The sequence below is a fragment of the Mesocricetus auratus genome, unplaced genomic scaffold, assembly GCF_017639785.1.
Source record: "Mesocricetus auratus isolate SY011 unplaced genomic scaffold, BCM_Maur_2.0 Super-Scaffold_100006, whole genome shotgun sequence".
Classification (NCBI taxonomy): Eukaryota; Metazoa; Chordata; class Mammalia; order Rodentia; family Cricetidae; genus Mesocricetus; species Mesocricetus auratus.
The window spans coordinates 76,000,663-76,027,040 of record NW_024429190.1 but is presented as its reverse complement, the minus strand read 5'-3'; the positions used below and the strand labels follow the sequence as shown (position 1 = coordinate 76,027,040).

Sequence of the window (26,378 nt, the reverse complement as noted above, 5' to 3'; positions counted from 1 at the left end):
GTGAGAGAAGGTGAGAAGTCCAAATGCATACACCATACATGTGTGACAGATGTTGAGAAGTCCACATACATACATACATGTGTGACAGATGCTGAAAAGTCTACCTACATACAGCATACATGTCTGACAGACACCAAGGAGTCCACGTGCACACGGCATACATGTATAACAAATACCGAAAAGTTTACATATACATATAGCATATATACATGACATGCCGAAAAGTCTGAATACATAAAACATACATGTATGGTGAGAAGTCTACTTTGTACATGTGTGACTGATACCATGAAGTCCACATGCACACAGTATTCATGCCTGACAGATACTGAGAAGTCCAAGTCCACATGCACACAGCATACATCTGTGACAAATATGTCTTAGGGAGACTGGCTGACCAACTAGGAGGAGCATTATTGATTAGGTTTTTCTCTTTTGACCAGTTGATCCAAACTTTGTGACCCAAATATGGAAAAATGTGGAGTACTTTGGGGAGTTTGAGTTTACTGTTCTCCTGTGTTGCTCTTACTTTTTATTTGCTGTTGGTTTTTGTTTGCTTTTGTTTTTGAAACAGTGTCTTACTATTTGGCCCAGACTGGCTTTGGGCTGTCTGTGAGCTGGGGGTACAGTTGTGTGTACTATTCTTCCATTTAGCCTTAGTGTTCCTTTAACCATCTCCAGGTAATATTTGCTTACAGGAACAGGCTGCATATAAATACCCGGTCTTCCTTGGGAAGCATTACTGCAAATGCCTTAGTGTAATGTTAGCTTGGGAAAGAATGTGAAAGTGGGTAAATTATACTTGTTCTCTTTATAGTGACATTTGAATAGTAATAATAGGAATATTGTATTATCAATGGGAAGTGTTATGACAGCTTAAAGACAGAATTCCCTTTCAGTTGCAAAGATCATTTTAAAAAATTAAATCTATCCATATAGCTACTAAAGTACCATTTCTTTTCTTACGGCGGTCCACTCTGTTTCAGCCCTTTCTTACTGGGCCCACACCAGTTTGTAAGAATTATTCATTACAAAGTTCATTTGTCCTAAGCCTTTAAGAAAGCCAGTCTATTTGTGAGCCTTCATTCATTCCTTTATCTCTCTCATTTTCATGACAGTCTGATATTAGAAATGATTGTGCTTAGAATTTAGAAACATCTGAAAGATCACATAAAGGGAATGAATTCAGCCCAGCATAGGTCAGTCTCTGTCTTCCCATGGAGTGTCTGACCTCCATCAAAGAACTGTCGCACCTGCTGAGCAGCCTGCATCCGAGAATGTAGCGAGGTGGTCGGGATAGATGACCGGTCAGTTGCTTTAAGAAAACTTTATGCTCCCCAAGTTGGCTTAGGAGAAGTCCCCAAGAAAAACCGCTTCCCTTTTTTAAAGACTTCTGCCATCCATACACACACAATTCTCCAACCCAGCTCTCACACACCTCTCACAACTCTCCCAGTGAGAATGGGGGGGGGACCACAGGGAGCAGGAAGAAGCATCTAGCCGTAGGGGGTGTCAAAGTCATGGTGTTTCAGTGAGCAAGCCCTTATCTGAGCCCTATCAAGAGCTTTATAGCACTGAATTGTTTTCAGTAAACATTATCTCACAGCTGCCTGCTCCCAGGCTGATGGAGGGGTGGGTTTCCAGCCAGGGTCTGTGATCCCCACAAAGAACCTTCCCCTTTGTGACTTCTCTGTAAGTTTTCAGTGTAGGTTATGTTTTCTGAGGTCTGCTAGTGGCAGTTTTCAGCTTCCTTACTAAATCGTATACTCAGTGCACTCGTTTGTATGTGTAAGGACACGTGGCCAAATGTGCTCTTTCATGAAATGCTTCTCACTTACAGGCAAAGGGACAGTACTTCATTAAATACTTCTCTCGTTTTCAGGTTTTTGGAAACGCTCCACCAAATACAATGACAGAAAAATTTTCTGACCTTCTGCAGTTCACAACGCAAGTCTCAAGACTAATGGTGACGGAGATTCGGAGGAGAGCATCAAACAAATCCACAGGTATTTACAGAGGCGAGCGAGCCAGGGAGGGACCAAGGCAGAAGACAGTGACAGTGGGAGGCAGCCCTGCCGCAGGCACATGGATCTCAGCCTCAGTCCCTGCCCCACCATAGCCACAGTCGTCTGCTGCTTTGACCAGGGACTGCTAGAATTGCAGGTCTGCCTGAAGCTGCCCCTGCAGGCCGCTGACCCCTCCCCTGCCACCCCGCTATCATTCTCCACCAATCCTTAAACCGCAGTCTGAAGTCTGGCCAAGTGTGCGCTCATCTTCATCCAGCTTCCTTTTCTTTATGGTGATCAAAATGGGCTAAGCAGGCTGCAGAGATGACCATGTTGTATTCCTGTCCTTATCTCAGTTTGTCTAAATCTCAGCCTGGGTTATGTCAGCTTCCTTGATGAAAAAATGTACATGATTTCTGTAATCAAGTCATTTTTTATTCTTCCAAACGACTCTTTTGTTTCTTAGCCCCATGGGTGGTGTGTGCATGTGTGTGTCCGTGTGTGCATGCGTGTGTCCGTGTGTGCATGTGTGTTATATCATAAGCAATTTAAGGGCTGTCCTGGTTGGTTGTTTTTCCATTTTGGCAAAAGCTACCATCATCATTTGAGAAGAGGAACCTCACTGAGAAGTGACCTCACTATTTTGACGTGGGGGGCATTTTCTTGGTTAATGACGGATGTGGGAGGGCTCAACCCTCTAGACGCAGTGCCACCCCTAGACCCATGGTCTTGGATGTGTAAAAGAAAGCAGGTTGAGCACACCAGTGAAGAGTATCCTCCAAGGCTCTGCTTCAGTTCCCTGCACTGGGTTCCTGCCCTGACTTCCCCCAGCGAGAGACTGTTACCTGGAAGTGTAGGATAAAATAAACTATTTCCTCGTCAAGCTGCTTTTGGTCATGGTGTTTCACCCTGCAATAGGAACCTGAAGTCATTTATGGGAGTTAGGCCAGTGAGGGCATTTTGTAGGTGCCCAGGGTGAGGAGGCAGGGTCATCAGGGACAGCCTGCTTGCATGATTGCGTCAGTCCTCCCTTCAGTACATTGTCCCAGTTGTGGGAAGAACCTGGCACCGTGAGTTCAGAGTAAGCTTGTCTTGAGCCATCTTCTTGGTGGTTGTCTCTTAATCACGGGGATTTCCTCTTAATCAAGGGGATTTCCCAGAGAATTTTTCAGACTCTGCTGAGAAAACATGGTATCTATCTTGGTATTTTGGAAGTCAGCACCAGGGAAAGGAGGAAGGTTGGGAACCTTCAGTATGTACGCTTGGGCTTCATTCCTGATGTCAGGTGGGTTTTCTTCTGTGTAGACAGCTGCCTTCTCATTGTGAGCTCAAATGAGAGAGAGAAGATGAGCCTGCCCTCAGGACTTTTCGAATGTGTGTGCTCATCTCATTGTGAGAGACTATCCTCAGGACCCAATCTCACCCTGGTTTCCTCCCAGATGCTCCGTCTGTGTGTAGCATCGCAGTGGGCATGGCACCTCAGACCACAACAGTCGCATTTAGCAAATAGAGTTTAAGTACATGATCTGAGATGTCTGTCTGAACCCGAGCCCATTATGCAGTCTTTGGAGTAAATAGAATGTCTTTAAATGAGGATTTAGTCCATGCAAGTGAGTGGTACAATACGTGAACTGATGTATGCATTTAAAACCAAGGTGACTTTGATAACATTGGTACCTGAAAACGTCTAATGAAAGGATCAGTTTCCATGTCTGACCTCATTCTCTCCTGCACCCAGGGTGGGATCAAACCCTCTTTTAGTGCACACTTCTGACCAAGTTATTTTTTTGGAAGTAAAGATTTGTTATATGAGATTTGTGTGGCTTTAGACAGATGGCGGGAAGGGAAAGTTCTGTCATTGCATTTTCTTTCTTGAATGACACCTGAATTTAGAAAACAATGCCAAGACTTTATTTTCACCAGCTTCCCTCATGTCATTGTTGCTATCCTTTGAATACCTGAACTGTCTGTGGAAGGACAGTTTGCTGTACTACAAATTTGTTTTCCTAACTCCCTTTAAGATTTTATACACGTAAGACAATCTTTTTGGTGGGAAGACAGATGTCTCAAGCAGAGTATATCTCACTCTTAGTTATAGTAATAGTTATGCAAATATTTTAGGTTTTAATTTTGAAGTATTTATAGCCTCATGGGACAGTGCAAGAATAAAACAGAGAATCTCAGGATGCCATTCATTTATTTTCCCATTGCTGACATCTTCTTATTAAGGGATTGTAAGGTATATAGTTATCATATTTTGTAACTCTATATAATATTGAGCTTTAACATTTTAAGCATATTTATAGTTTCTGAGGTTTCTCGTTTGTGTGTTGCTTCCTTGCTTGTGTATAGTAATATCTTCAGTTTATTGCGAATGACTTTACTATATGCGGGAGGCCACAGCTAAACCCAGTGTTACAGTTCCCAGTGGCACCATGCCAGCGATAGAGAGGCTGGTGATTGTCACAGTCCTCCAGTGGCAGGGTTTGTGTCTTGTAGTGAATCCCCAATTAGACAACCCAGCCTTTCTTTCCAAACAGAAAAACAGTGTGTTGTGCTGCCCTCCAAGGATTTCAGAGCCGTAACACCTTCAGGTAATTCCGTCCCCAAGGTGTGCACATGTGGTAGATAAAAAGCAAGCATGGAGGCTATGAATTTTAATGCCGTTTTCCAGCTAAGTTTACAGATTGCTTTTTTCAGGGCCAGGGTTATTTAGGGCTTTGTTTCTTCATTAATAAAATGAATGTAATAATACTACTGGCAATCAGACTGAAGTTTATATGTTTCAGTGGACTTCATGTTTGTCGTCAACACACTTCGTGTCTCAGTTACTCTAAATGTTTCTTCTGGAACTCACGTGTCATTTTTCTGTGTGTGACAGGAACTTAACATCACTCTTAAGGCTGTGTACATTTTTTGTGTATTTAATCTAATTCAATCTGTACTGACTTCATCTTTTCCCTCTAAGTGTTTATCTTGATATGCAGTGGAAAAGTTGAGACTTACGTCACATGTTGTAGCCCTAGAGATGAGTTAGTTAACATGTGCTTGCATTAACTCTAGAACTCTTAAGTCAACATTCAACTTAGATTTGTTAAATGTTACCGCAGTTAGAAGACCCTCACACAGTGTTGGTGTCTAGAAGTAAGGGGTTTACTTTTCCACACCCTCAGCCCAGACAAAAAGGCATAAAGATGCTACAAACGAAGTGTTTGTTTGCATGAGCTTCTTCTTTACTTAAATAAGTGGAGGTTCCCTTTGCTTGATGGGAAAAGACTGTATTGAAATCAGAAGGTGAAATCCAACAGTTCCTCTGTGTTTATTTGTGGGTATGAGGATATAATTTGTTGTTGTTGTATAAGATTTATTATTTTTAATTGTGTGTGTGTGTGTGTGTGTGTGTGTGTGTGTGTGTGTGTGTGTGTGTGTGTGTGTGTGTATGGGGGGTTTATGTACATGTCAGTGTTGAAGCCTTTGGAGACCAGAAGAAGCATCTAGACTGGAGTCATGGGTAGTTGTGAGCCGTGTGAGGTAGAGGCTGGGAACTGAATGCAGGACCTACAAGAGCAAAGCAGTGTATGCAGTTAACTGCCAAGCTCTCTCTTCAGCCCTGATAATTCATTTTATCAGCAAAGTTTGGAGCTTCCCACATATCATCCAGCCACAAATGTATCTAGTCCTTTTAATCTGTTCAGGTATATAATTCAAAGCCAGGTATTGATTGACTCATACTGTCCATGCTTAGGTCTTTCCTACCTCTTCAAAGAGTAAGTGTGAAACAAAGATGTTCAAAAGGCACTGTGAAGTATTCTACTGACTTCGTTCTTTTTGGTTTATTTTCACTTTTTATTTATTTGGCATACTGACCCTCAGAACATGCAGTCATGTTTATTAGGACAATGCCTGTCCCTGAGCCCCTCGCCCTTTTAAATGATGAAGAACCTCTTAATGTTCACTGTCAGACAGAGTATATAAAAAACACACCATTGCCAGGCATGGCAGAGGGGTCAGAGCAGAAGGAGAAGGTGAGGTTAGTCTAGGTTGCATGGGAATCTGTCTCAAAAACAAGACAAACAGGGCCAAGAAGATGGCTTAGTTGACGAGAACCTGACATACGGTCAGTGCTTGGAACCTGTGCTGGATGAAGGGAACCAACTCCCCAAAGTTATCCTCTAGCTTCTTGCTCATGCTGGGTAAGCCCTTGCACACTTGAAATACACACACCATAGTCATAATAATAGTAAAGGCAAAACAAAGTAAACTGCACACCCCTTTCAAGTATAAATGCTTATCATTGTACAGATAAGTATAAAGCAAAATTATTAATAGTTTAAATTCAAGAATACACTTTGATGTTTGGTTTAGCACCCTTATTAATAGCTGACAGTTTTGAATAGTAGTGAAAAGAAAGCATATCTTACGTTTTCTTCTAAAATTAATCGTGGCCATTGCAAATGTACCCAAAGTCTGTGTGTATCTCTCAATTCTGTCCCTGTCTGCCAGGAAACCGTCAATGCTTTGGGTTTTAAAGCTGATTTAGTTCTTTAAAAATCTTATCTTTCCTCCTCTGTGAGTAATATAGGACACAGTAACCAAGTCTGTTCATAACCAGTGTTTATTATTAAGTAGTGTGTAAATATATTAGGTAACTAGACACACTCAATATGTAAAGTGCAAGTCATGTCCCAAAGATGTTGTATTGTGAGACTTGAGGTGCATAGTTTAAAATAAAGTTGCCCAATTATGAAGAAGATGTTTGGTCTGCTTTGGTCAAGAGTTTCAGCTACCTGGGGACATGGCTACTGTGTACCTGTTTAATTACTCCCAAGGGAAGAGGTAGATTGTAATACGAAAAATAAAAGACCCAGAGACTGATATTGGGGTTCAAGCTCAATATCAAGAGACTGATATTGGGGGTTTGCTTCAGAAAAGCAAAGCAGCTAAGCCACTAGCTCTTGCCTCTATCACAGGCCGAAAGGGCTGATCCATGAGCTTTCCACCAAGCCTCAGACTGCTGCCTCTCCTCAGCGTGGGGTTCTTATCCCGTCAGTTGGCTTCTTTGTCGCCTTGCAAGAACTAGTTTAGTTCAATGTATACTGGTGTTCTCAGACTACAGTTGCCAAAGTAGATTGCTGAGTGATTTTTTGTCCTTTTCTCTGTAATAAGATCGTCACAAATTTACAAGCTGCAAACATTGCTCTCATTGCTTCCCTTTCCTAACTGTTACAGAATCCCTGCTGCCCATAGTAAGTTAGATCTTAGTGGCATTGTATGACATTTTTCTTATGTTCTGGTCTGACTGCCCCTTCGTCAGGTACTGACTGAGTGCCCCTAGTGTCATACTGTGCTTGGTCAGTATCACAAGTGGACAAGGCTGAGCAAGGAATCTGTTCCTGTCGTCCTTGTTCTCCGGAGAAGGCCAGGGATTGCACGTAAGCGTAGGAATATAGTCACCGGTGGACCACCTGTGACGTCACAAGTATTAGGTTTCTCTCAGCCCGCAGCTTGTTCTTCAGGAATTGCCCTCTTTTTTACTTTTGGTCCAGGACTCTCAGTCTCTCAGTGGCCTGAGTCTCACATTCGGCTGGACCGACTGACTAGTGAGCCCCGAGAACCTGCCCGGCTCCACTTCCCAGCGCTGAGATTGCAAGCCTAGCTTTAATTCTTTTTAGTTCTTTGACAATCTTTTACTTGCACATAATGAATTTTAGTCCTTCCCACTTCCCATTCCCCTCTCTTCCCTTTCTTCTCTCACTGAGACCCTCCTACCCAGCCAGCCCTCTGCTGCGTTCTTGCCTGTTGTTTCTGACCTGCTGGACTGCACTGGCTTGCTTGCTTGAGCACAGACAGGAGGTTGTTTTCGAGTGAAAAGGCAGCTCGGCAGTGCATTTGCTGGTGAAGAAAATGACACCCCTTACCCCAGCCACCTTCACTGTCTCCTAGGTAACGGTAGGGCCTCTCTCCTTCCCATAAATGTTGAAAGCCCCACTCTTATCCAGGTCTTGTACAGGTAACTGAAGCTGATTAGTTAAGTTTATGATCCCAGTGCCGTGTCCAGAGGACAGCATCATACACACTTTGATTATTTGCTTGTCTCATGGATTCTGGAGGCCACACTCAGGCCCTTCTGTTTGCATAAGTGACTGCAGCTGAACTCTCCAGTTCTCCCTCCTCCCTCCTTCCTCCTTCCTCCCTTCCCTCCACCCCCATTTCTTACAGACTAGACAGCTTGGATTTAAATATGAGTTCACTGTTGGCAAATTACTTATCTTCTCCTAATTTTCAGTTTTTACCAGAGGGGCTTATTAATAGGAAGTAACTCATCTAGTTCTATAAAACCCAAATAAGCTAAAACATGGGCACTGAAAACACTGCCCGATACAGCTCATACTCAGTAGAAAACAAGTGATTTAATGTTTCCTGTTAAAATATTTCAAGGACAAGTGCATTAAGATGTCCAGAGCAGCAACATATATAAGACTTGAGCTGAGCTATCTAAGCAAACATGTTAGGCTGTGTAACCCTGAAGAAGCATAGTACACCTCCTAGCAGCCAAGCTTTAGTGCTTCCTGCTTCCTCAGGAAGTGGGAGGGGCTTTCTGACGTGTTGCCCAGTTCATCAGGAGCCATTGGGAACTTCTAACAGTTCTTCCTCATGCGGATCTTAAAATTTGCAATCTGCTGATAAAATTAAGTGGATGTCTAGAGATTTCTCCATTTTCATTGCTCTCCTAAAGTGCTTTAAAATGTACTTATTTCTTATGTATTATGCAGGGCCCACAGTACACAGGTAGACATTAGGGGACAACTTGTGCGAGTCACTTATCTCCTTCCACTGTGTGGGTCCTGCTGATTGAATCCAGGTCATCGTTTCTGTTGACAGGCATCCTCACCTGCTGAGCCTGCTTGCCAGTCTTATTTCTACTTGTCTGAAGTCATGCTCAACTAAACTGACTTTCAGATACTCTTCTAATTCTACCGTTCTGTGCATGCTGCTCCTAGACTTTACTGTTCCTATGTCCCCAGGCTAGCCTCTCAAGTAGTCCTGGTGGGTGTCGTGGGCCCCGGCAACATCTTTTACCTTCTTTCTGCCCTTCTCTCTGGACTCACAGTGTGTTGCACACAGCGCTACTAGGTTAATAGTCTTCAGTAGTATTTTCTCTATATTCTCTCTTACCAAGATCAACTACAGCCCTTAGCTTGCCTTCTTTCATAATTGTGTATGTATACATATACAAATATTCATTAGAAGATTACATTTTAATTTTTTTCATAGTGTACAAAATAATAGTGGCATAAAATGTGTGCTTAAGAAATGACCTTTTCCCTGGTATGTTTTAGGGACTTTTTTAAGTTGAGAAGTGATTTCTCCCTGTTCACTGGCTTCCGTTTGGTTTTATAGAGGCTGCAAGTCGGGCCATCGTCCAGTTCCTGGAGATCAATCAGAGCGAAGAAGCCAGTAGAGGCTGGATGCTCCTAACAACAATTAACCTGTTGGCATCCTCTGGTCAGGTGAGTGTGCCATGTTCCCCGTGTTTGCTAATGGAACCCTCAGTGTCCCATCCAGGATTTTGATGTTATAGTAATCATTTCTATCCTACAGATTGTGCTGCCGTGTTTCTCACGACAGCTCTGAGATGCAGCCTCTTGTTTCTGTTTTTCTCATGAGGAAACACATGGCGCAAGCAGTGTTTCCATCTTCGCCGTGTTATACACACACAAATATACCATTATGAAGCATAGTAGGCAACACGATGGACCACTGGTGGCCAGAGGAAACTAGCCAGCGGTGGGCATAGCCAACACATGTGTGACTCACACTTGAAAAGTTGTGGTTTGGAAAATGTTCTCATGTAATGTCTTGAGCTAATGAATAAATGACACGGATATTTAGAGTACTGAATTTTACAAAAAGCGTGGAATAGTGACATCTTGTGTTTCAGAATGATGTATGTTTTCACCTGATTTTTTAGTGAGGCTGTTCTTTATTTCTCCCAACTCGACTTTAAGTGTCTAATCTGAGACATGTTGAATGTCCTCATGAGTGAGCCATTTGGAGAGCTCATTTTTGTCCTTTGACATTCTTGGGTTGTGAAGGTTTTTTCAGTTTTCTAAAATCTGGAGTATAATTACCTATTAGAAGGAAAACTAGTGTTGGGTATCTGTTATCTAAACTCAATGGACTTAGAAAATCCCAACATCATAAACAGTGGCAATTTACAGGTCACGGCAGAAACTTTGGCAAGTGTACTCTTAAAGTGTTCACCAGCCTACCACTTTGACATTTTCCTCAGAACAGCCCGTGTTCTTGGTAGCTCACTGGGTTGTCTGCACTGTGTTCTTGGTAGCTCACTGGGTTGTCTGCACTGTGTTCTTGGTAGCTCACTGGGTTGTCTGCACTGTGTTCTTGGTAGCTCACTGGGTTGTCTGCACTGTGTTGATGATAGCTCACTGGGTTGTCTGCACTGTGTTCTTGGTAGCGCACTGGGTTGTCTGCACTGTGTTGATGGTAGCTCACTGGGTTGTCTGCACTGTGTTCTTGATGGTAGCTCACTGGATTGTCTGCACTGTGTTCTTGGTAGCTCACTGGGTTGTCTGCACTGTGTTCTTGGTAGCTCACTGGGTTGTCTGCACTGTGTTCTTGGTAGCTCACTGGGTTGTCTGCACTGTGTTCTTGGTAGCTCACTGGGTTGTCTGTCTGCACCATGTTCTTGGTAGCTCACTGGGTTGTCTGCATCACTCATTGCGCTTCGAGAACCTGCCAGACCAACATATCCTGATTTTCAGAACTTGAGCTGTTTACACATCAGCATAGAAAGTGCTGCATCCCAGACGTCCCCTGAATCCCAGGCCAGGAGAGGTGGCCAGTTACCCTACATGCCTTTCAGGTGATCCTAGCAGAGACCACTGTTTCCGGGTCTGTGACTGTACCAGAGAGTTAGCAAAATCCCCAACTCTACCTGCCATTGGCGATACCTGCAAATGCCTCTATACCATAGTACCAAAACCTGATTTAAAGTGCCTTATCGTTAGGTGCTATTCAAATGTTAACATTAAATGAAATAATTGCTATCAATACTTTTGTGTATTAGGTTTTAACTGAAATGCTCCTGAATGTTACTAAGATTTTTTGTAAGGGCTTAAGATCTCCTTACTGTGAGTGGGCTGCCCTACAGTAATGCCTAACACGATAGAAACTCACTGAATGCAGATGAACTTCAACTCCATGAATGGATAAACAGCTTTTCAAACAAGAAAAGAGCCTGGCATGGTGCCCAGCACCTACAGTCAGGAGGCTGAGGCAGGAAGATGGAAAAGTGTGAGGCCAGCCTAGGCTAGACAACGAGTTAGAGGCCAACCTGGGCTCTGTAATGAAACCAAGTTTGAAAAAACAAAAAGAGACTAGTGGCACCTTACTCACTTAAAACGATGACAAATGCGAGATACAGTTTGGATGCCAAGTCATACTTTAAATCTACCAGTAATAAGATGAAAAAGAAAAGCCATATTGCTTTGCATAATGGGAAGGGAAAGCTAGTGATAATTTGACTGGAAAATGATGTATTTAAAAAGCAAATTCAGAATTATGCCTTGAGCTGCTGTTTTTGTTTGAGTGCCGTTTTTCTGCTGGCACCAGCATGATACCCAGATAGTCCTAACTCTACATGTAGAGAGAAAATACAGTGTCGTGAAATACAGTGATGAGCCACGTGCAGCCCCTCGGCAATAAAAATGCCAGTGGTTGAGCATTAGAGAAAAAAAATGACATTTGGGGAAATTGGAGAAATGACAGCTTAACTACATACTAAATGCATGGTGGCATGGGGTGTTGATGCATGGTAGCATGGGTGTTGAGAAGCAGTAACCCACCGCCGAGTAGAGCAGAGGGTTTGCAGGGAATGGTGAAGTCTGTGTAGGAGTGGGCCAGAGCTTCAAGGCATTGTTCTTGAAGCTTTCCCTCCTCTCCATCTCCCACGACTGTGTCCTATCATTTCATCACTCCTGTGGCTTCCTGTATTGGTTTCCCTGTCCGCTCACCCCTGGCTGCCTCTGCTAGTTTATGATCTGTGCTGCTATAGGCTAATGCTCTGAATTCAGTTTCTGTTCTGTTCTGTTGGTAATACTTCATTGGGTGTCCGCCACCCAGTCTAAAAAAAAAAAAAAAAAAAAAAAAAACTAGAGCGTGAGGCCATGGATCATTGAGCATGCTCAACTAGCCCTCCACACTCAACTAGCTCCCCACCTAGACCAGGGTGTCAGTGGCGGTATGCCAATGATGAGCCTCGGTTGTTCTTTGTGAGGTCTATGAAGTGTTGAGTCCAGGTATAAATGGCATACCCTGTGAACCTATTGTTCAGAGGACACTAGTTAGAAAGTCATCGTTATTGTGGCTTTTAAGCTCCTGCCATTTTTGGACTCTAGTTCTTCAAATAGGCTACCATGTCTTCAGGTGGTGTTTCCCTAACTTACTTAACCCTGTCTCAAAAAAAAAAAAAACCTGTTTGTAATTATCTGTGTCATTTCAGACATGGTTGATCATTCCTGCTCATATGAGGTTGTATGTACTGCCATTGTCAGGAGGAGTTTAAATCAGAGTTACTTATAGGTCTGTTAATGGTTATAGCTCATGGTCCTATAGGTCTGTTCAAGGTTACAGCTTATGTTTCTATAGGTCTGTTAACAGTTATAGCACATGGTCCTATAGGTCTGTTAACAGTTATAGCATATTGTCCTGTAGGTCTGTTCATGGTTATAGCTTATGGTCCTATAGGTCTATTAACAGTCATAGTGTATGGTCCTGTAGATCTATTAATGGTTATAGCGTATGGACCTTTGAAAGGGAGGGATTCCTAGTCTTGTATGTGGCTTTCTGTGTACTGTCTCACACACCCTAGCCCAGTGGTTCTAAACCTTCATAACTCATGTTGTGGTGACCCCCAACCATGAAATTATTTTCTTTGCTACTTCATTACAGTAATTTTGCTACTCTTATGAATCATAATGCAAATATCTGTGTTTTCTGAAGGTCTTTGGCAACCCCTGTGAAAGGGTCATTTGATTTTCAATGGGGTCGTGACCCATAGGTTAAGAACCTCTGCCACAGATACTCAATAAATATGTTTAATGGGAAAGAAAATAAGTGAACTGAAGGATATTGCCTGCTCCTGTTGTAGTATAACTTTATGCCACACTGCACCATGGACTCTTTGGTAATTGTATACTTCTTAGTATGATTCCTAAAAGATTATCACTGATTTCCTCTTATAAGTCTTTGAAAATGATGCAGATCATCATTTCTGTCCCAAGATGTCTTTTCCACCCAAGAACATCCGAAAGGAATAACAATAGGAAACATGGTAGTAAATCAGATGTTAGCACACAATTTAGTGGTTAATAAGTTTGTTTACTGATTGATTATTTTATTTCTTTGGTGTTGGGATTTGACTCAGGGCCTCCTGTCTTCAAGGAAACAGTTCTACCCCGAAGGTTATCTCCAGCCCTTGTTCTAGTTTTTCTTTTGAGACAGACTCTCAGTAAATTGACTAGCCTGGCCTCAAGGTTACCTTGCTGTTCAGATAATGTTTGACCTTGGGATCCTCCTGTCTCCTAGACAGCAAGGATTGCAGCCTATGCCTCCAACTTACCTTTTTAAATATTTATTGTTATTTTAGCTATCATATTTATCCTGAGGTGTATGCACAGTTCAGTTCATTTGTGTGTGTGTGTGTGTGTGTGTGTGTGTGTGAGACAGACAGACAGACAGACAGATAGACAGACAGACAGAGAAGGCCCAAGAGATGAAGTAGTTTTACCATTCGTGGTAATTAAGTATGTTTTACTTAAATTCCTAAAGTTCATGTTCTGTGAAACAAGCTGCTTAATAAATAAGTATCATATTTAATAAGTAACTCACTGCATGACCAGCAAACCAGTCTCAACATTTGATTAAAGCAAATTGGCCCAAATGGCAAATTGACTGTTTCTCAGTAGGAAGTGTGAGCTTGGCGTGCCTGTCGCCCTCCAGCTCATCTTTGAGAATACCTCAGTTCTCCCCATGGCAGTTATCTCTCTACTCACCTCGGTTGGTTTGTCTTCCAGAAAACAGTGGACTGCATGACAACGATGTCAGTGCCTTCCACCCTGGTTAAATGTCTGTATCTGTTCTTCGACCTTCCACATGTGCCTGAGGCAGGTGGAGGTGCACAGAATGAGCTACCTCTAGCAGAGCGCCGAGGACTCCTCCAGAAAGTCTTTGTGCAGGTAAGAAGACTCCTTACATGGGGGGGCGCCAATCACTAGACCCGAGATAAATGATAAATGGGCACTTTATTGGGGAACGCTTACACAGATGCTGGTAAAGAACCACCGCGGCATTCCTGCTCCAGAAGATGCAGTCTCTGCCCTTCTGGTGCTCTCCTCCACCCAAGCAGGAGTGCACTTCCTTCCCCCTACTCCCCCTCACCTTCCAGCAGTCACATCCACACTTGGAACCACGCCCAAAGGGGTGTGGTCACTAACACAAATTCACTGGCAAGGTGAGATGCTACTACAGGGGTTTCTGTAACTATCTTGACTACAATGAGTATTTCTTACGTAGATGTCCCATCTGGTCTACTTTGTCTTGTTCTATTTGTTTTAGCACAAGTTTTCACTGTGGGCCAGGCTGACCTCAAACCACAGCCTCTTGCCTTGGCCTCCCAAGTGCTGGGATTTTAGGGATACACCCCCATCATATACGTGGTGGTGTTTCACTTCTCATAGCATTTTGTTCTGTTTATTGTGGCACGGCTTTTTCCTCATAATTGCGTGTTCCTGTAAATGTAGAAGGAATATGGGTTACTTTCCCAGGGATGTTTGAAGGGGGTGTTAGTGCATTTGTTTCTATAAACAAGTCCAGTTGTTAAATTATGTTTGAGGTATCAATAGCGTCTCTAAAATTAAATTGCTAAGGAATAATATTTTTGCTGAGTTTATCATATTAAGATTTGGGAAATATGTCTTATAATGGCAAGAAAGTCTATGTAATTTATATATATATATATACACACACACACACACACACACACATATATATATATATATATATGAATTGCCAAGCTTGTAAACATTAAACGTAGAAAAACATAATCAATTATACTGGCTATTGCCCCCTCCTACTGTCTACTGCCACCTTCTTAATACCAATGCCTATTACTGTCTACTGCCATCTTCTCCTGTGTGTCTACTGCCACCCCCTACTGTCTACACTAACCTCCTACTGGCTACTGCCTCCTCCTCCTGTCTGTCTTCTCCTTCCTCTTACTGGCTACTGCTGCCTCCTACTGTTCACTGCCACCTCCTCCTGTCTGTCTACTGTGACCTCCTGGTGTCTACTATCACCCCCCACTGGCTGCCGCCACCTCCTCTGCACTTTAGAAATTTCCTTCCCATCACTACTACTGTTCTTTTATAGCACTGCGAGTAAATAAAGGTAAAAGACCCTTTCAAAGCACCCTCATGTACATGTATAGTGTTCATCTGTGGGAGAAACATTTTTAAACAAGCAGCCTACGAACATATAGAAGTTAGTCTGACTGTGGACCTAATATAATTAGGAACAAAAACAAAAAAACACTTTTAACTCAAAAAGACGAATGCCGAATGGATAGCACTTGTGTGAGGCATCTACAATGTTCAGACAATTAGAAGAGGAAGAGTGGTAGAGAAGAGAGGCAACGCTAGGAAAGGGATTGTTGTTCACTGGGCTCTAGGGATAAGATTCCAGCATTGTAAGATTAGAAAGTTCTAGAGGTCTATTGCATAGCAGAGCGTATAGCTAACACTGCAGACATCACTTGATGAATTTGATGAAGTTTCTAAAAACTTCAATAAATAGTACGCTAATGATAATACCTTTGAATCTAGGTTTCTGAAGGTATGTAAGTAAGGATATAGATTCCTCACCTACAAAGTGAAGTGTGTGTCTAAAAATTTTTCAGTTTTGAAACTTAGTTCTCTGCTCAGCACAGACCAGACTTTAAATAGCAACTTGCTGCTGTTGCCTTGAGAGCAGCGAGAGACGAGATAGGACAGTGGGGCTGTGCTGGGTGGGACAGCATGGGTGCCGATGCTGGTGGTCTGTGCGCCTCTGGTGTGAGTTCCCTGCAAGATGGTTGTCTTGGAAAGGGTGCTGCTGCTTCAGGGCTGGAGACTGGGACACCAACACAATGATAATAGACTTGGATCACCGAAGAAAGTACCGTCTCAATAAATATTTGGAGGCCTGGAGATGTAGCTTAGTTGGTCACAAGTGTTTGTCTGGCAGATAGAAGTCCTGATCAGTCCCCAGCACTGCATTAACTAGGGTGGTGGCATATGCCTGTGACCCTAGCATGAAGGAGGGATAGGATGAGGTCTTCAAGATCACCCCTGCTGCCAAGCCATCTTGGGTTACATGAAGCCCTACATTAAAAAACAAAACAAAACAGCAGTTCTTGAGCACTTGACTCCTCGTATATTTTTGTACTAAACTGCCGCTTCATCCCATGTAACTTGAGAAACAACATTTAGCCTCAGAGCTTTTGTTTTTCACCAACGTGATTATATTGGCAATTGGCAGATGAACAAAACTGTAGGATTAAGTGAAGGAATGTGTCACATGAGAATTAAAGATCCTGCGAGGTCTTGCCGATGGGTGTAGTGGGTTAATATTGACAGACTGGTGACCCCATTTCAATGACATTTTTCATTAAAAAAAAATAGTAACTAAGTGAAAGCTGCTATCATCTAAGCAGGCACAGTTCTCTGTTTCTTTAAGACATTGAAAAGAAATATGGTGGGACTCTTGTTAATACACTGCAGTTGTTGACTGTTAAGATGCTAAGGGAAGTAAAGCTTCAAACACCCCTTTGCATTGTGGGAAACTGACGTCGTGTGTGTAGCCCACAGCCCAGCCCAGCACTCCTCCACTGTTTCAGTACCTTTGTTTTCCTGCCTCATTCTTTCGTTCAGGAAACAAATTAAGACAAGCTTATTAAATGTTTCAAGCTAGATGAGATCTCCATGCTTGTATTGAACGATAGATGGTTTTCTGGAACCTTAGCAGGCATTCACTATCTGCTGGTGAATGGTTCTTCCTCTCCTTACTTGGCCTTTGTAATGTTTCCCTAGAGTAGAAGCACTGTAGGGGAGAGGAGAGAGCAGCAGTATACTACGCTTCCAGCCCCAAGGGAAAAGATCTGGCTAAATGATTTACAAAAGCCATTTTGCAGTAAAGTTGAGAGTCAGTCATTGTAGGGTTATCACTATATTAGCAGTGAAGGAATCATTAAATCTAGGTGACTTTGTGAGAAAGGAGTTGGTTTGGATTGTATTTCCTACTTTTTACTATTTTGTTTGTTTTCTGTTTTGAATTAGAAAAATGACATCTCTTCTAATGGCATCAGGCAGTATCACAAGCAGACTCTAACAGAGCTGTCAGCTTCCCTTTATCAGCTTAGCCTTGCTGCGTTTGCTTGGGCAAAAGACAATGCATGCATCAGTGGTGAGGTCTTCCAGGTCTTTTGTGGAGAAGGTGCCTGTGTTTGCTAACCATATGAGCCTTTTACCATCTCAATCCTCAGACCTTCTCTGTAGGTTGGCAGGTATGAACTAGGAGTGGGAAGCCTTTGCTATTTAAGAAGGTTTGACCTTGAGTAGGACAAGGAGGACCTCGCTTTGCAGGCAGGGTGTGGTATTTCACATACTTTGTTTCTTTAGTTCATTTTGCAATGTTCTTACTGGTGTTAAGATACCCACAGTTCATGAAGACATTTTTATGAATGATTCCATGGTATTGTATATCTCATAAAATGTTCAGCACAGAGAAGTTGACTGACCCTGACACTGAGCTTAGATCAAAGGGAGAGACCGTTGAACAAGATCTATTTGGACTTCTCAGTGGACTAGGCTGCAGCGCAGCAAAGCACCGAGCTACAGTGGGCTTGCAGGTCACAGTCCGGGTCTAGAGTCTTCACTGAAAACCAAGCTTCAGGAAGTTTCCGTGAATTAGATGTAATTAGAAGGTATTTTCAAATTATGATGATTTATACTATTCAGGCATTTCCTCCTACTTGTACATAAAATGGAAACAATTTAAAACTCGCTTTGATAAATAACTATTTAATTTGTCAGTTGTGCTATGCTTTTGTAAGAAGAAAACTGTATTTATATTTCATCAGTGCAAATAAAGAACTGAAGCACTAAATAAGAAAGTTAAAGTGACCAGTTGTGGTAGTATACAGCTTTAATTCCAGCACTGGGGAGGCAGAGGCAGGAGGATTTCTGTGAGTTCCAGGCTTGCCAGAGATTCATAGAGAACCCTGTTTCAACCCCCTTCCCCCCAAAAAATTAAAAACGAAAGAGAAAATAAGAAAATTGAAGTCCTGAACCTGAAAAGTAGTCAGCAGTGCTGTGTTATCCAGTTTCCAGCTCAGTTAGTCAAAGATAGAAGGAAGAACGGATGGTGAATAGTTTTTTTTAAGTAATCTGTCTTTAACCCATACCTAACCCCTGCATATCTTTCTAATGTTCCTAAGAGCAACGGTCCTCAGGAGTTTACTGACTGCCCAGTACCCGCTGGGAAGCTTGAGTGAAGTTTGGGTCATTGTTTTCTAGTCCTGTCTTCCCGTGGCCATCTGTGTACCACGCTCTCTCGTTCCCTTTCCATCCAGATCTTAGTAAAGCTCTGCAGTTTCGTTTCTCCGGCGGAGGAGCTGGCCCAGAAGGATGACCTGCAGCTCTTGTTCAGTGCAATAACCTCTTGGTGCCCCCCCTATAACCTGCCCTGGAGGAAGAGTGCCGGGGAGGTCCTCATGACCATCTCCCGCCACGGGCTGAGCGTCAACGTGGTGAAGTATATTCACGGTGAGGAGCCTGCCATCTTCCACTCTCTCTTCATCGCTAAGTTGTCCAAAGATTGGTCTTTAAATTAATGCATAAATGTTGACAGGTCTAGTTTGGCTGAGGCAGGGAGATGGAGAATTCAGGGCCCAGCCCAGCTACAGCTGGATAGCTTAGTGAGACCATTTCTCAAAATGAAAGGCAAACAGGCTTCATGTAGCCCAGTATGGACTGCTTGAGTAGCCTGTGGAGAGTGTCCATTCAGTCCTCAGGATTCCCAGATACAGAAACTTACAAGGAGAAAAAATGTTCTTTTGATTTGTCAGGTCTTTCCAACGGAAGACATTTCCATGGTTCCCCATAATATATATGAACAAGTTAAAATTACTTCACTGTTGTGTGAATGTGTAGTCTTAATTCAGTGTGGGTTATGTCATCTAATTAAATATATTCATAAATAGCCTGGTAATCTTTCTCGTACAAAATAGATAGAATAGGTAGATTTTTTTTATCAGTATTAAAGAGAATTATCTAGCTAATATATACATAATAACACCTGGCCTTTGAGATACTGAAATGAGTGGAGTGGTAATTCCTGCAGTCTCTCAAGTGCCTCGCTTATTTTGTGTGGATACACATACATGCTAAAGTATCCTGGAATTCTTGAATTAATTCATTGACTGTTCCTTTGTGTGTGTGTGTGTATGTACATGCACATGTAGCCTAACACCCTGTCCTAAATTAGTCACCGATGTCTTCGTTCCTCTCCTATGTTAATCTTAACTCTGTGGTAGGATGCTGGGTCCTCAGAGTTGCTGGTGGTGTGTGACTGTTTTATACTGGCAACTGATACTGTAAACATAATTTTTAGCATTTTATCTCTTTAGTTGTATAAGTTATTCAGTTGGTCTGGATTTGAACTCTGAATACTTGATTTCTTTTCCATCTTAATTTTTTAATCTTGTTATTATACATTAGTATAAATGACCAAAAAACATTTGGCAGTGGGCAGTGATTTAGATTTTGTTTAATGATGGTATCAAAGTGTGATGTAAGGACTGTGCTAAGCAGCTCATTCTCAGCGTGCTCCAGTGTTACCCTTTACTTGGGGAACCTTCCCGTCAGTCTAAAGCCTCATTTCCCCTTAGAGTGTCGAACATTACCGTGTGCCATGCTATATGTACATTAAAGTGTGATGCTTCATTAAACACTTTTTTCTTAAGCAATGGGCATAAACAATTCCTAAGATTTTTTTATTCTCACAGAAAAAGAATGTTTGTCTACGTGTGTGCAGAATATGCAACAATCCGACGACCTGTCTCCCCTTGAGATAGTTGAAATGTTTGCAGGACTTTCTTGTTTCCTCAAAGACTCCAGTGACGTTTCCCAGACTCTTCTGGATGATTTTCGGATATGGCAAGGCTATAATTTTCTCTGCGACCTCTTGCTCAGGTAAACCCCAGAGCTTAAGAATACATTTGAAATATCAGTGGAAACGGTGGGATTATCAAAAGAGATGAGGGAAACATTTGCCTTTTTAATGCATTCTTGGCTTCACTCTCCTGGTATTCCTGTTTTCCATTCGAGGACAGAAGAGGAATTTTGAGTGAGCAGGTCAGAGGCTGCACACACATTGAATAGGGCTTAGATGGGAGGGTGGAGCTGTCCCTTTCCTGTAACCACAGAAGAAGCTGGAGAGCTGGTTAGCATGGCTCTCAAGTGCAGACTCTTCCTGTGTAATTATGGTTTTGCTTTTCCTCGTCTTATAGTACTTCTCTCTCTCTCTCTCTCTCTCTCTCTCTCTCTCTCTCTCTCTCTCTCTCTCTCTCTCTCTCTCTCTCTCTCTCTCTCTCTGTGTGGGCTCGCACACGCGTGCATGTACGAAAGACAGAAGACAGTTTTAAAAGTTTTGTTTTATTTAATTCTTGGGATTTCATTCATGAGTGCTGCATTTACATCATTTCCCCTTCCCTCTCTTCCCTCCATTCCTTCTATATCCCCCTCACTCCTCTCAAGTTCATGGCCATTTATTTTTGAATTATTGTTATTTATATAACTTCTGGTTACTTTTACTAAGTTAACAGTAAGAACAACTACATAGATTGAGACTACAAATGTAGTCACCATCCAATCTTTTACCTATGGTGAGAGGATAGGATTCTAAATATGGAGGAATACATTAGTGAATTAACTGCCAAAGCCATGGTTGGCTTGAGTGACAGCAGAAGCATGTTTCTGGAGAGCTTGCACTGACATGGAGGACATGGCTAACGGTTAATGGGAAAGAAAGGGACTGTACAGTTGTGAATGTAGTGTGAGTAACATAGAGACTAGCTTTAGGTGGCAAACAATCTGAAAACCCACAGGCGTGCTCCAGCCGTGGGCCATGCAGGTACAGGCATTACTGAGTAGACTCTGGGTTAAGAGAGAGGCTGCGCGAGGGTGGGCTGGACCACTGCTTGGTGGTGCAGAAGGACTTGGAGGTGGCAGAGCAGGGGTTGGACCTGATCACACATGTAGAGCCATGAAAATGTAAACAATACTTGGGAAGCCCAGTGAAATGGTGAGGCTGGTAGTCTGAGTCACGACACTGACTGTGTCTTTTCTCCAGCAGTCATAGGCATTTCCCAAGTTTATATTGATGACAATTAGTAATTTCTGTACTAAAGTCCCAGTGAGTCTTAGTCTTTATGAGAACAAGATTCTTGTCAGCATCTCTTGCTGACAGTAAGGCCACAGTAAAAGTCGAGTCTTCATGACCTCACACAGCAGGTCTTAAGCAGTCAAGCTAGCTCCAAAATTGGCTTTGGGTTCTGTCACCTCCACAGACCTGTGCAGCACACACAACTCTTAGAGCTCCTCCCATAAATTTCATGTTTAAACAATGTTTGCAGACAAAATTTATTAGGAAGAATAATCTGAGGCAGAAGAATCACTGAGTTCAAGACTGAGCCGCACTATACACATAGCAGACCCTGTGTGGTTAAAAACAAACTATACTATAGTCTGCATGCAGAGGTTCAGGCCAGCCAGGGCTGCAGAGGGAAGCTGTCATTTAAAAATAGCAAATTAGAAAAAAAAAACTTTAAAATGCATTGTAATGTAACATAGTAAAACCTTTAGATTTTTTAAAAAAAGTATATGAGAAAAATGTAAAATACTTTGGAAGTACTTTATACCCTTTACTTACTGAATCTGAAATTGACAAGTAATTCCATATTAAATCAAGAATTTTGACAAAAATGAAAACAAAATCTAAATCTGACCTTTTCTAGATTGGAACAAGCCAAAGAGGCGGAATGCAGGGATGCTCTGAAGGACCTGGTGAATCTGGTAACTTCCCTGACCACCTATGGGGTCAGTGAGCTGAAGCCAGCTGGTGTCACCACAGGGGCCCCCTTTTTGTTGCCTGGGTTTGCAGTACCTCAGCCTGCAGGCAAAGGTGAGTTCTTACTGAGGGCCCAGAGTGGAGGAGTTGCTCCGGATGGCTGTTTCCTGTGTGAGAGTGATTGCCAGTTCTCCTGTAAGTTCTCTGCCCACAGTCGAGCCGCAGAAAGATTTCCCCAGTCTTTAGTCTGATAGAGAGTTGGAAACAGTATTGTAGCACTAAATGAGATGAGTTCATTTGAAGATGCATCCGTGTGAACCACAGTCGTCTGAATCCACTACTTTTGATCACGTGCATGCCTTCTGTGTGGGTGGAGGCTGAGCACATGCCCTTTTCCACACCTGCTGGGTTGGGCTGCTGTCTAGAAAGTAGGAGGTGTGAGTGCGTTCATTTCTTTTTAATGCCCTGCAATCCTGAGACAAAGAAGTTACTTCGTTTCTTTTAGGTCAGAGAGTAAGTTTCCATAGATTACATTTTTCTAGCATTTTGGTCCTCATTAGTAATTTTTTTTAACTCAGTAAAACTTACTTCATAATTAAGAACATCTAATTATGAGATGAGTTTATGGCACATATCTACAATGCCAACACTTGGAGATGAAGGCAGGGGGATGAAGAACTCAGGGTCAGCCTCAACTACACAGCTTGTTTGAGGCCAGCTTGTATTACATCGGGCCCTGTCTCAGAATAAACAAACCATAAACAAACCATTATATAATAATGCCAGCTATATTGGTTCTTTAATTTTTTTTAAATGTGTAATAGCCAGTCTCCAAAATTTAAACTTGGAGATTCTATTTGTTTCTTTCTGTAAAATTTAGCCGATCAGAAATATCAGCGTATCCAGTTGTTTAGACTTCACAGTAAAATTTACTCATTCTTATGAAATCAAGCCCTTTTGATAGCTGTGAGCAGATGAAGAATGGACCTCACCGATGTACTCTGCCCCCGAGCAGAGGTGAACCTTTGAAAAGAACTCTGGAATCAGTGTAGGCTCTCCATTTTCAAAACCCCATAGAATCATTCACGTAGCAGTCTCTCCAAAATCTTTTTTTTTTTTTTTTTTTTTGGTTTTTACGAGACAGGGTTTCTCTGTATTGTTTTGGAGGCTGTCGGTCCAGCCTAGCCTCAAACTCAGAGATCCGCCTGCCTCTGCCTCCCGAGTGCTGGGATTAAAGGTGTGCGCCACCACCGCCCTGCTCCAACACCTAATTTACAGACGTATGCATTCCAGTGAACTGTCTCTATGATGAGGAGCCCGCAGAATGATTCACCGAGTGGACAGTACCTGACATGCAAACCCAGCAACCTGAGTTTGCTTCCCAGGAACCATTCAAAGTTAGAAGGAAAGAAAGAAGCAACTCCACAAAGTTGTCCTCTAACCTCCATACAAATACTGTGGCATACACAGTCCAGTGCTTGCACATGTACACACACACATGCACATACTCACACACACAGACACATAAAAATACTATTAAAATTTAATAGTAGTAATAATAGTAATAAAATAACAGAGTCCTGGAAATATGACTCAGGGATTTGAGCACCCAGTGCTCTTCTAGAGGACTAGGGTTTGGTTCCCAACACTAACAGCCATCTGTACTCCAGTTCCTGGGAATCTGATGCCTGCTTCTAGCATCTACGGAAACTAGGCATCCATGTGGTATACAGAAAGACATGCAGTAAATAATTTATTTTTTTTAAGGGATAGTGTCTGTTTATTTAGCTCTGGTTATCCTAACTCCCAAGTGCTGGGTTTAAAGGCCTCTGCCACCACACATGGTGTACATAAATTTTAATAAAGAAATGTAAATTTTTAAACCTAGTTCAGTACTATACTTCCTGCTTCCTATGTGATCATTTCATTTGTCCAGCCATTCTGATCTTGGTGACTGATTACAACAATACAGCTTTAACAGAAGCGCTGAAGCAAAATTGCCTCTTTATATACTATCTCAGTGTGATGCCGCGTCAACAGCAGGGACCAGCATTCTATAACAGTGCGCCTTCAGGACTCGCGCTAGCTGGAGTCCAGTGGTGTATGTCCGAGGAAGGCACAGTTTACTAGAAAGGATGTTATGTGTATTTTTAAGTTGTGTAGCAGGACATCACAGAAGTCTGTGTTGTCAGCAGCAAAGGATGCTGGGATGGTATGTGTGACGTGGAAGTCAGAAGGCAGCTTGTGAGAACTGCTTCTCCTACCACGTGGAGGCTGCTGATTCCAGGAGTCTAGCTGAGCTCATCAGGCTTGGCGTCAAGCACAATACCCAGTGATCCATCCTGCCAGCCTCTAAGTTCTTCTCTTCTAATGTCTTTTAACACAAACAAAACAAAACGAAAACCTGTTTTCTTTGTTAGAATATAGACATTTCACATATTGGGCATCACTAATTTTCATTTGTAGTTCCCCTCCACTGCCCTGTCACACCCCCTTCCAGTCCCCTCGCCAGTCCCCCTTTCTCCAAACAGTACACCTGCTCTCATGTCACATGTTTCATTTCCCTGTCGTGTCCCTCCTCTTCCTTGTAGATTCCCTCCTCCTCCTCCTCTCGTGAATGAATATGATGACTGTGTACTCGTGCATATACACATGCACCCCTCTTTTCACACATATGTGCGTCTGTGTACATTTAAATCTGCAGACTGCACATGAGAGCAGTAGTAAGCCATATTTATCATTCTGAGTCTGGCTTATTTCACTTAATATAGTGAGGCTCAGTGCCATCCATTTTCCTACAGATGTCATAATTTCATTCTCATGAATGAATGAAGTAGTGTGTACCACACTTTCTTCATCCATCTATGGATGCACATCTATGCTGGTTCCATGTCTTGGCTATTGAGAATAGTGTAGCAGTAAGCATGGGTGTGCAGAAATCTCTGTGGAATGCAGACTTGGCCTCCATCAGACATTAACCCACGAGTAGTAGTTGGATCGATCATACGATGATTCTGTTTGTAGTTTTTTGAAGATCCACATTGATTTCCATGGTTGTGTACACCAGTTTCTGTTCTTACCAGCAGTGTTGAACATTCCTCTTTCCCCATAAACTCATCAGCTTTTGTTGCTGTTCATTGTCTTTTTGGGGTATTTGAGACGGTTTTACTGGGTATCTCTGGCTGTCCTGGAGCTTGCTTGTGTACAGCAGGCTGGCCTCAAACTCACAGAGTTTTCTGCCTGTCTCTGCCTCCCAAGTTCTAGTAATAAATATTTCTCAGAGAAAGAAGTATAAGTGACCAATAAATATTTGAAGTGGTGTTCAGCATCCTTGGCCATCAGAGAACAGCTCACTCCAGCTCATCACTGGCGTTTTGTATGAGACCCATGCCCATACTCCTCTCATGCAGTTGCACAGCATTGGATATTGTTCCTTTTTAACCTGAGACGATGTTTCTTTCTGATATGCCTTCAGGATTTTGCATTTGTATTTCTGTTAGTCTATCTGTCTAAGCTTGAGTTTGGGGTGACTACAGATAATAAAAAGTATGTTCTCAAAAAGAAAAGTCATACTGTTAGTAAGAAATTAAATATAAGCATGTTTGGTTATTTTTCATCCACAGAATAAATTTGTGTTGTAGATGAAAACTGAATTAATACATGTGCTGAAGATTGAGGAACCTTAAAAACTTTCTCAGAAATGTCCTTGCTGACTAGTGTCTGAGTGACTTCCTGGCCCATTGTAGACTTTTCTAGTTTGTGTTTTCCTTCTTACAAGCTCTCTGTTATTACATAAAGATCTATTTTAATTTTCTCACTTTTGCAAGTCTATAAGTTGCTAACAACTGTGAACCCAGGGCCAGTTTTGTTTTGTTTTGTTGGAAAACACTTATTTAAGTGTACTTCAAATATAACTTTCTGTATTAATTTCTATGTAACTGTACCATCAGTAACTTTCTCACAAGAGCTATGTGAAAAGGTTCTTGACTTTTCCATTTTACATAAAAAAAAATCCAATTTCAGCTTGAAAACAGAGCAGATTTTGAAATTAAATTTTGTGGAAATCCTTGTGTTGCCACCATGCAGGAGAAGGTGAAGAGCTTCCCTCCTAGTCCCCTGCCTCCCCCCCCCCCTCGCTGTTGTGCTTACAGCTGTATCTTTTCTGACTGTTCCTCAGTCATCAGT

At 42.3% G+C, this 26,378-nt stretch overlaps 1 protein-coding gene across 5 annotated transcripts in view; it reads left to right on the top strand.

The window, feature by feature from the left end:
• Positions 1 to 26,378, top strand: part of Wdfy3 (WD repeat and FYVE domain containing 3) — a 225,667-nt gene that overhangs the window by 95,110 nt on the left and 104,179 nt on the right. For all 5 annotated transcript variants that reach the window (XM_040747524.1, XM_040747527.1, XM_040747525.1 and 2 more), the window contains 6 exons: positions 1,883 to 2,006; positions 9,408 to 9,517; positions 14,105 to 14,266; positions 18,697 to 18,889; positions 20,131 to 20,317; positions 22,141 to 22,307. In XM_040747524.1, coding sequence (XP_040603458.1) covers positions 1,883 to 2,006; positions 9,408 to 9,517; positions 14,105 to 14,266; positions 18,697 to 18,889; positions 20,131 to 20,317; positions 22,141 to 22,307 — 943 coding nt within the window. The remainder of the gene's footprint in view (positions 1 to 1,882; positions 2,007 to 9,407; positions 9,518 to 14,104; positions 14,267 to 18,696; positions 18,890 to 20,130; positions 20,318 to 22,140; positions 22,308 to 26,378) is intronic.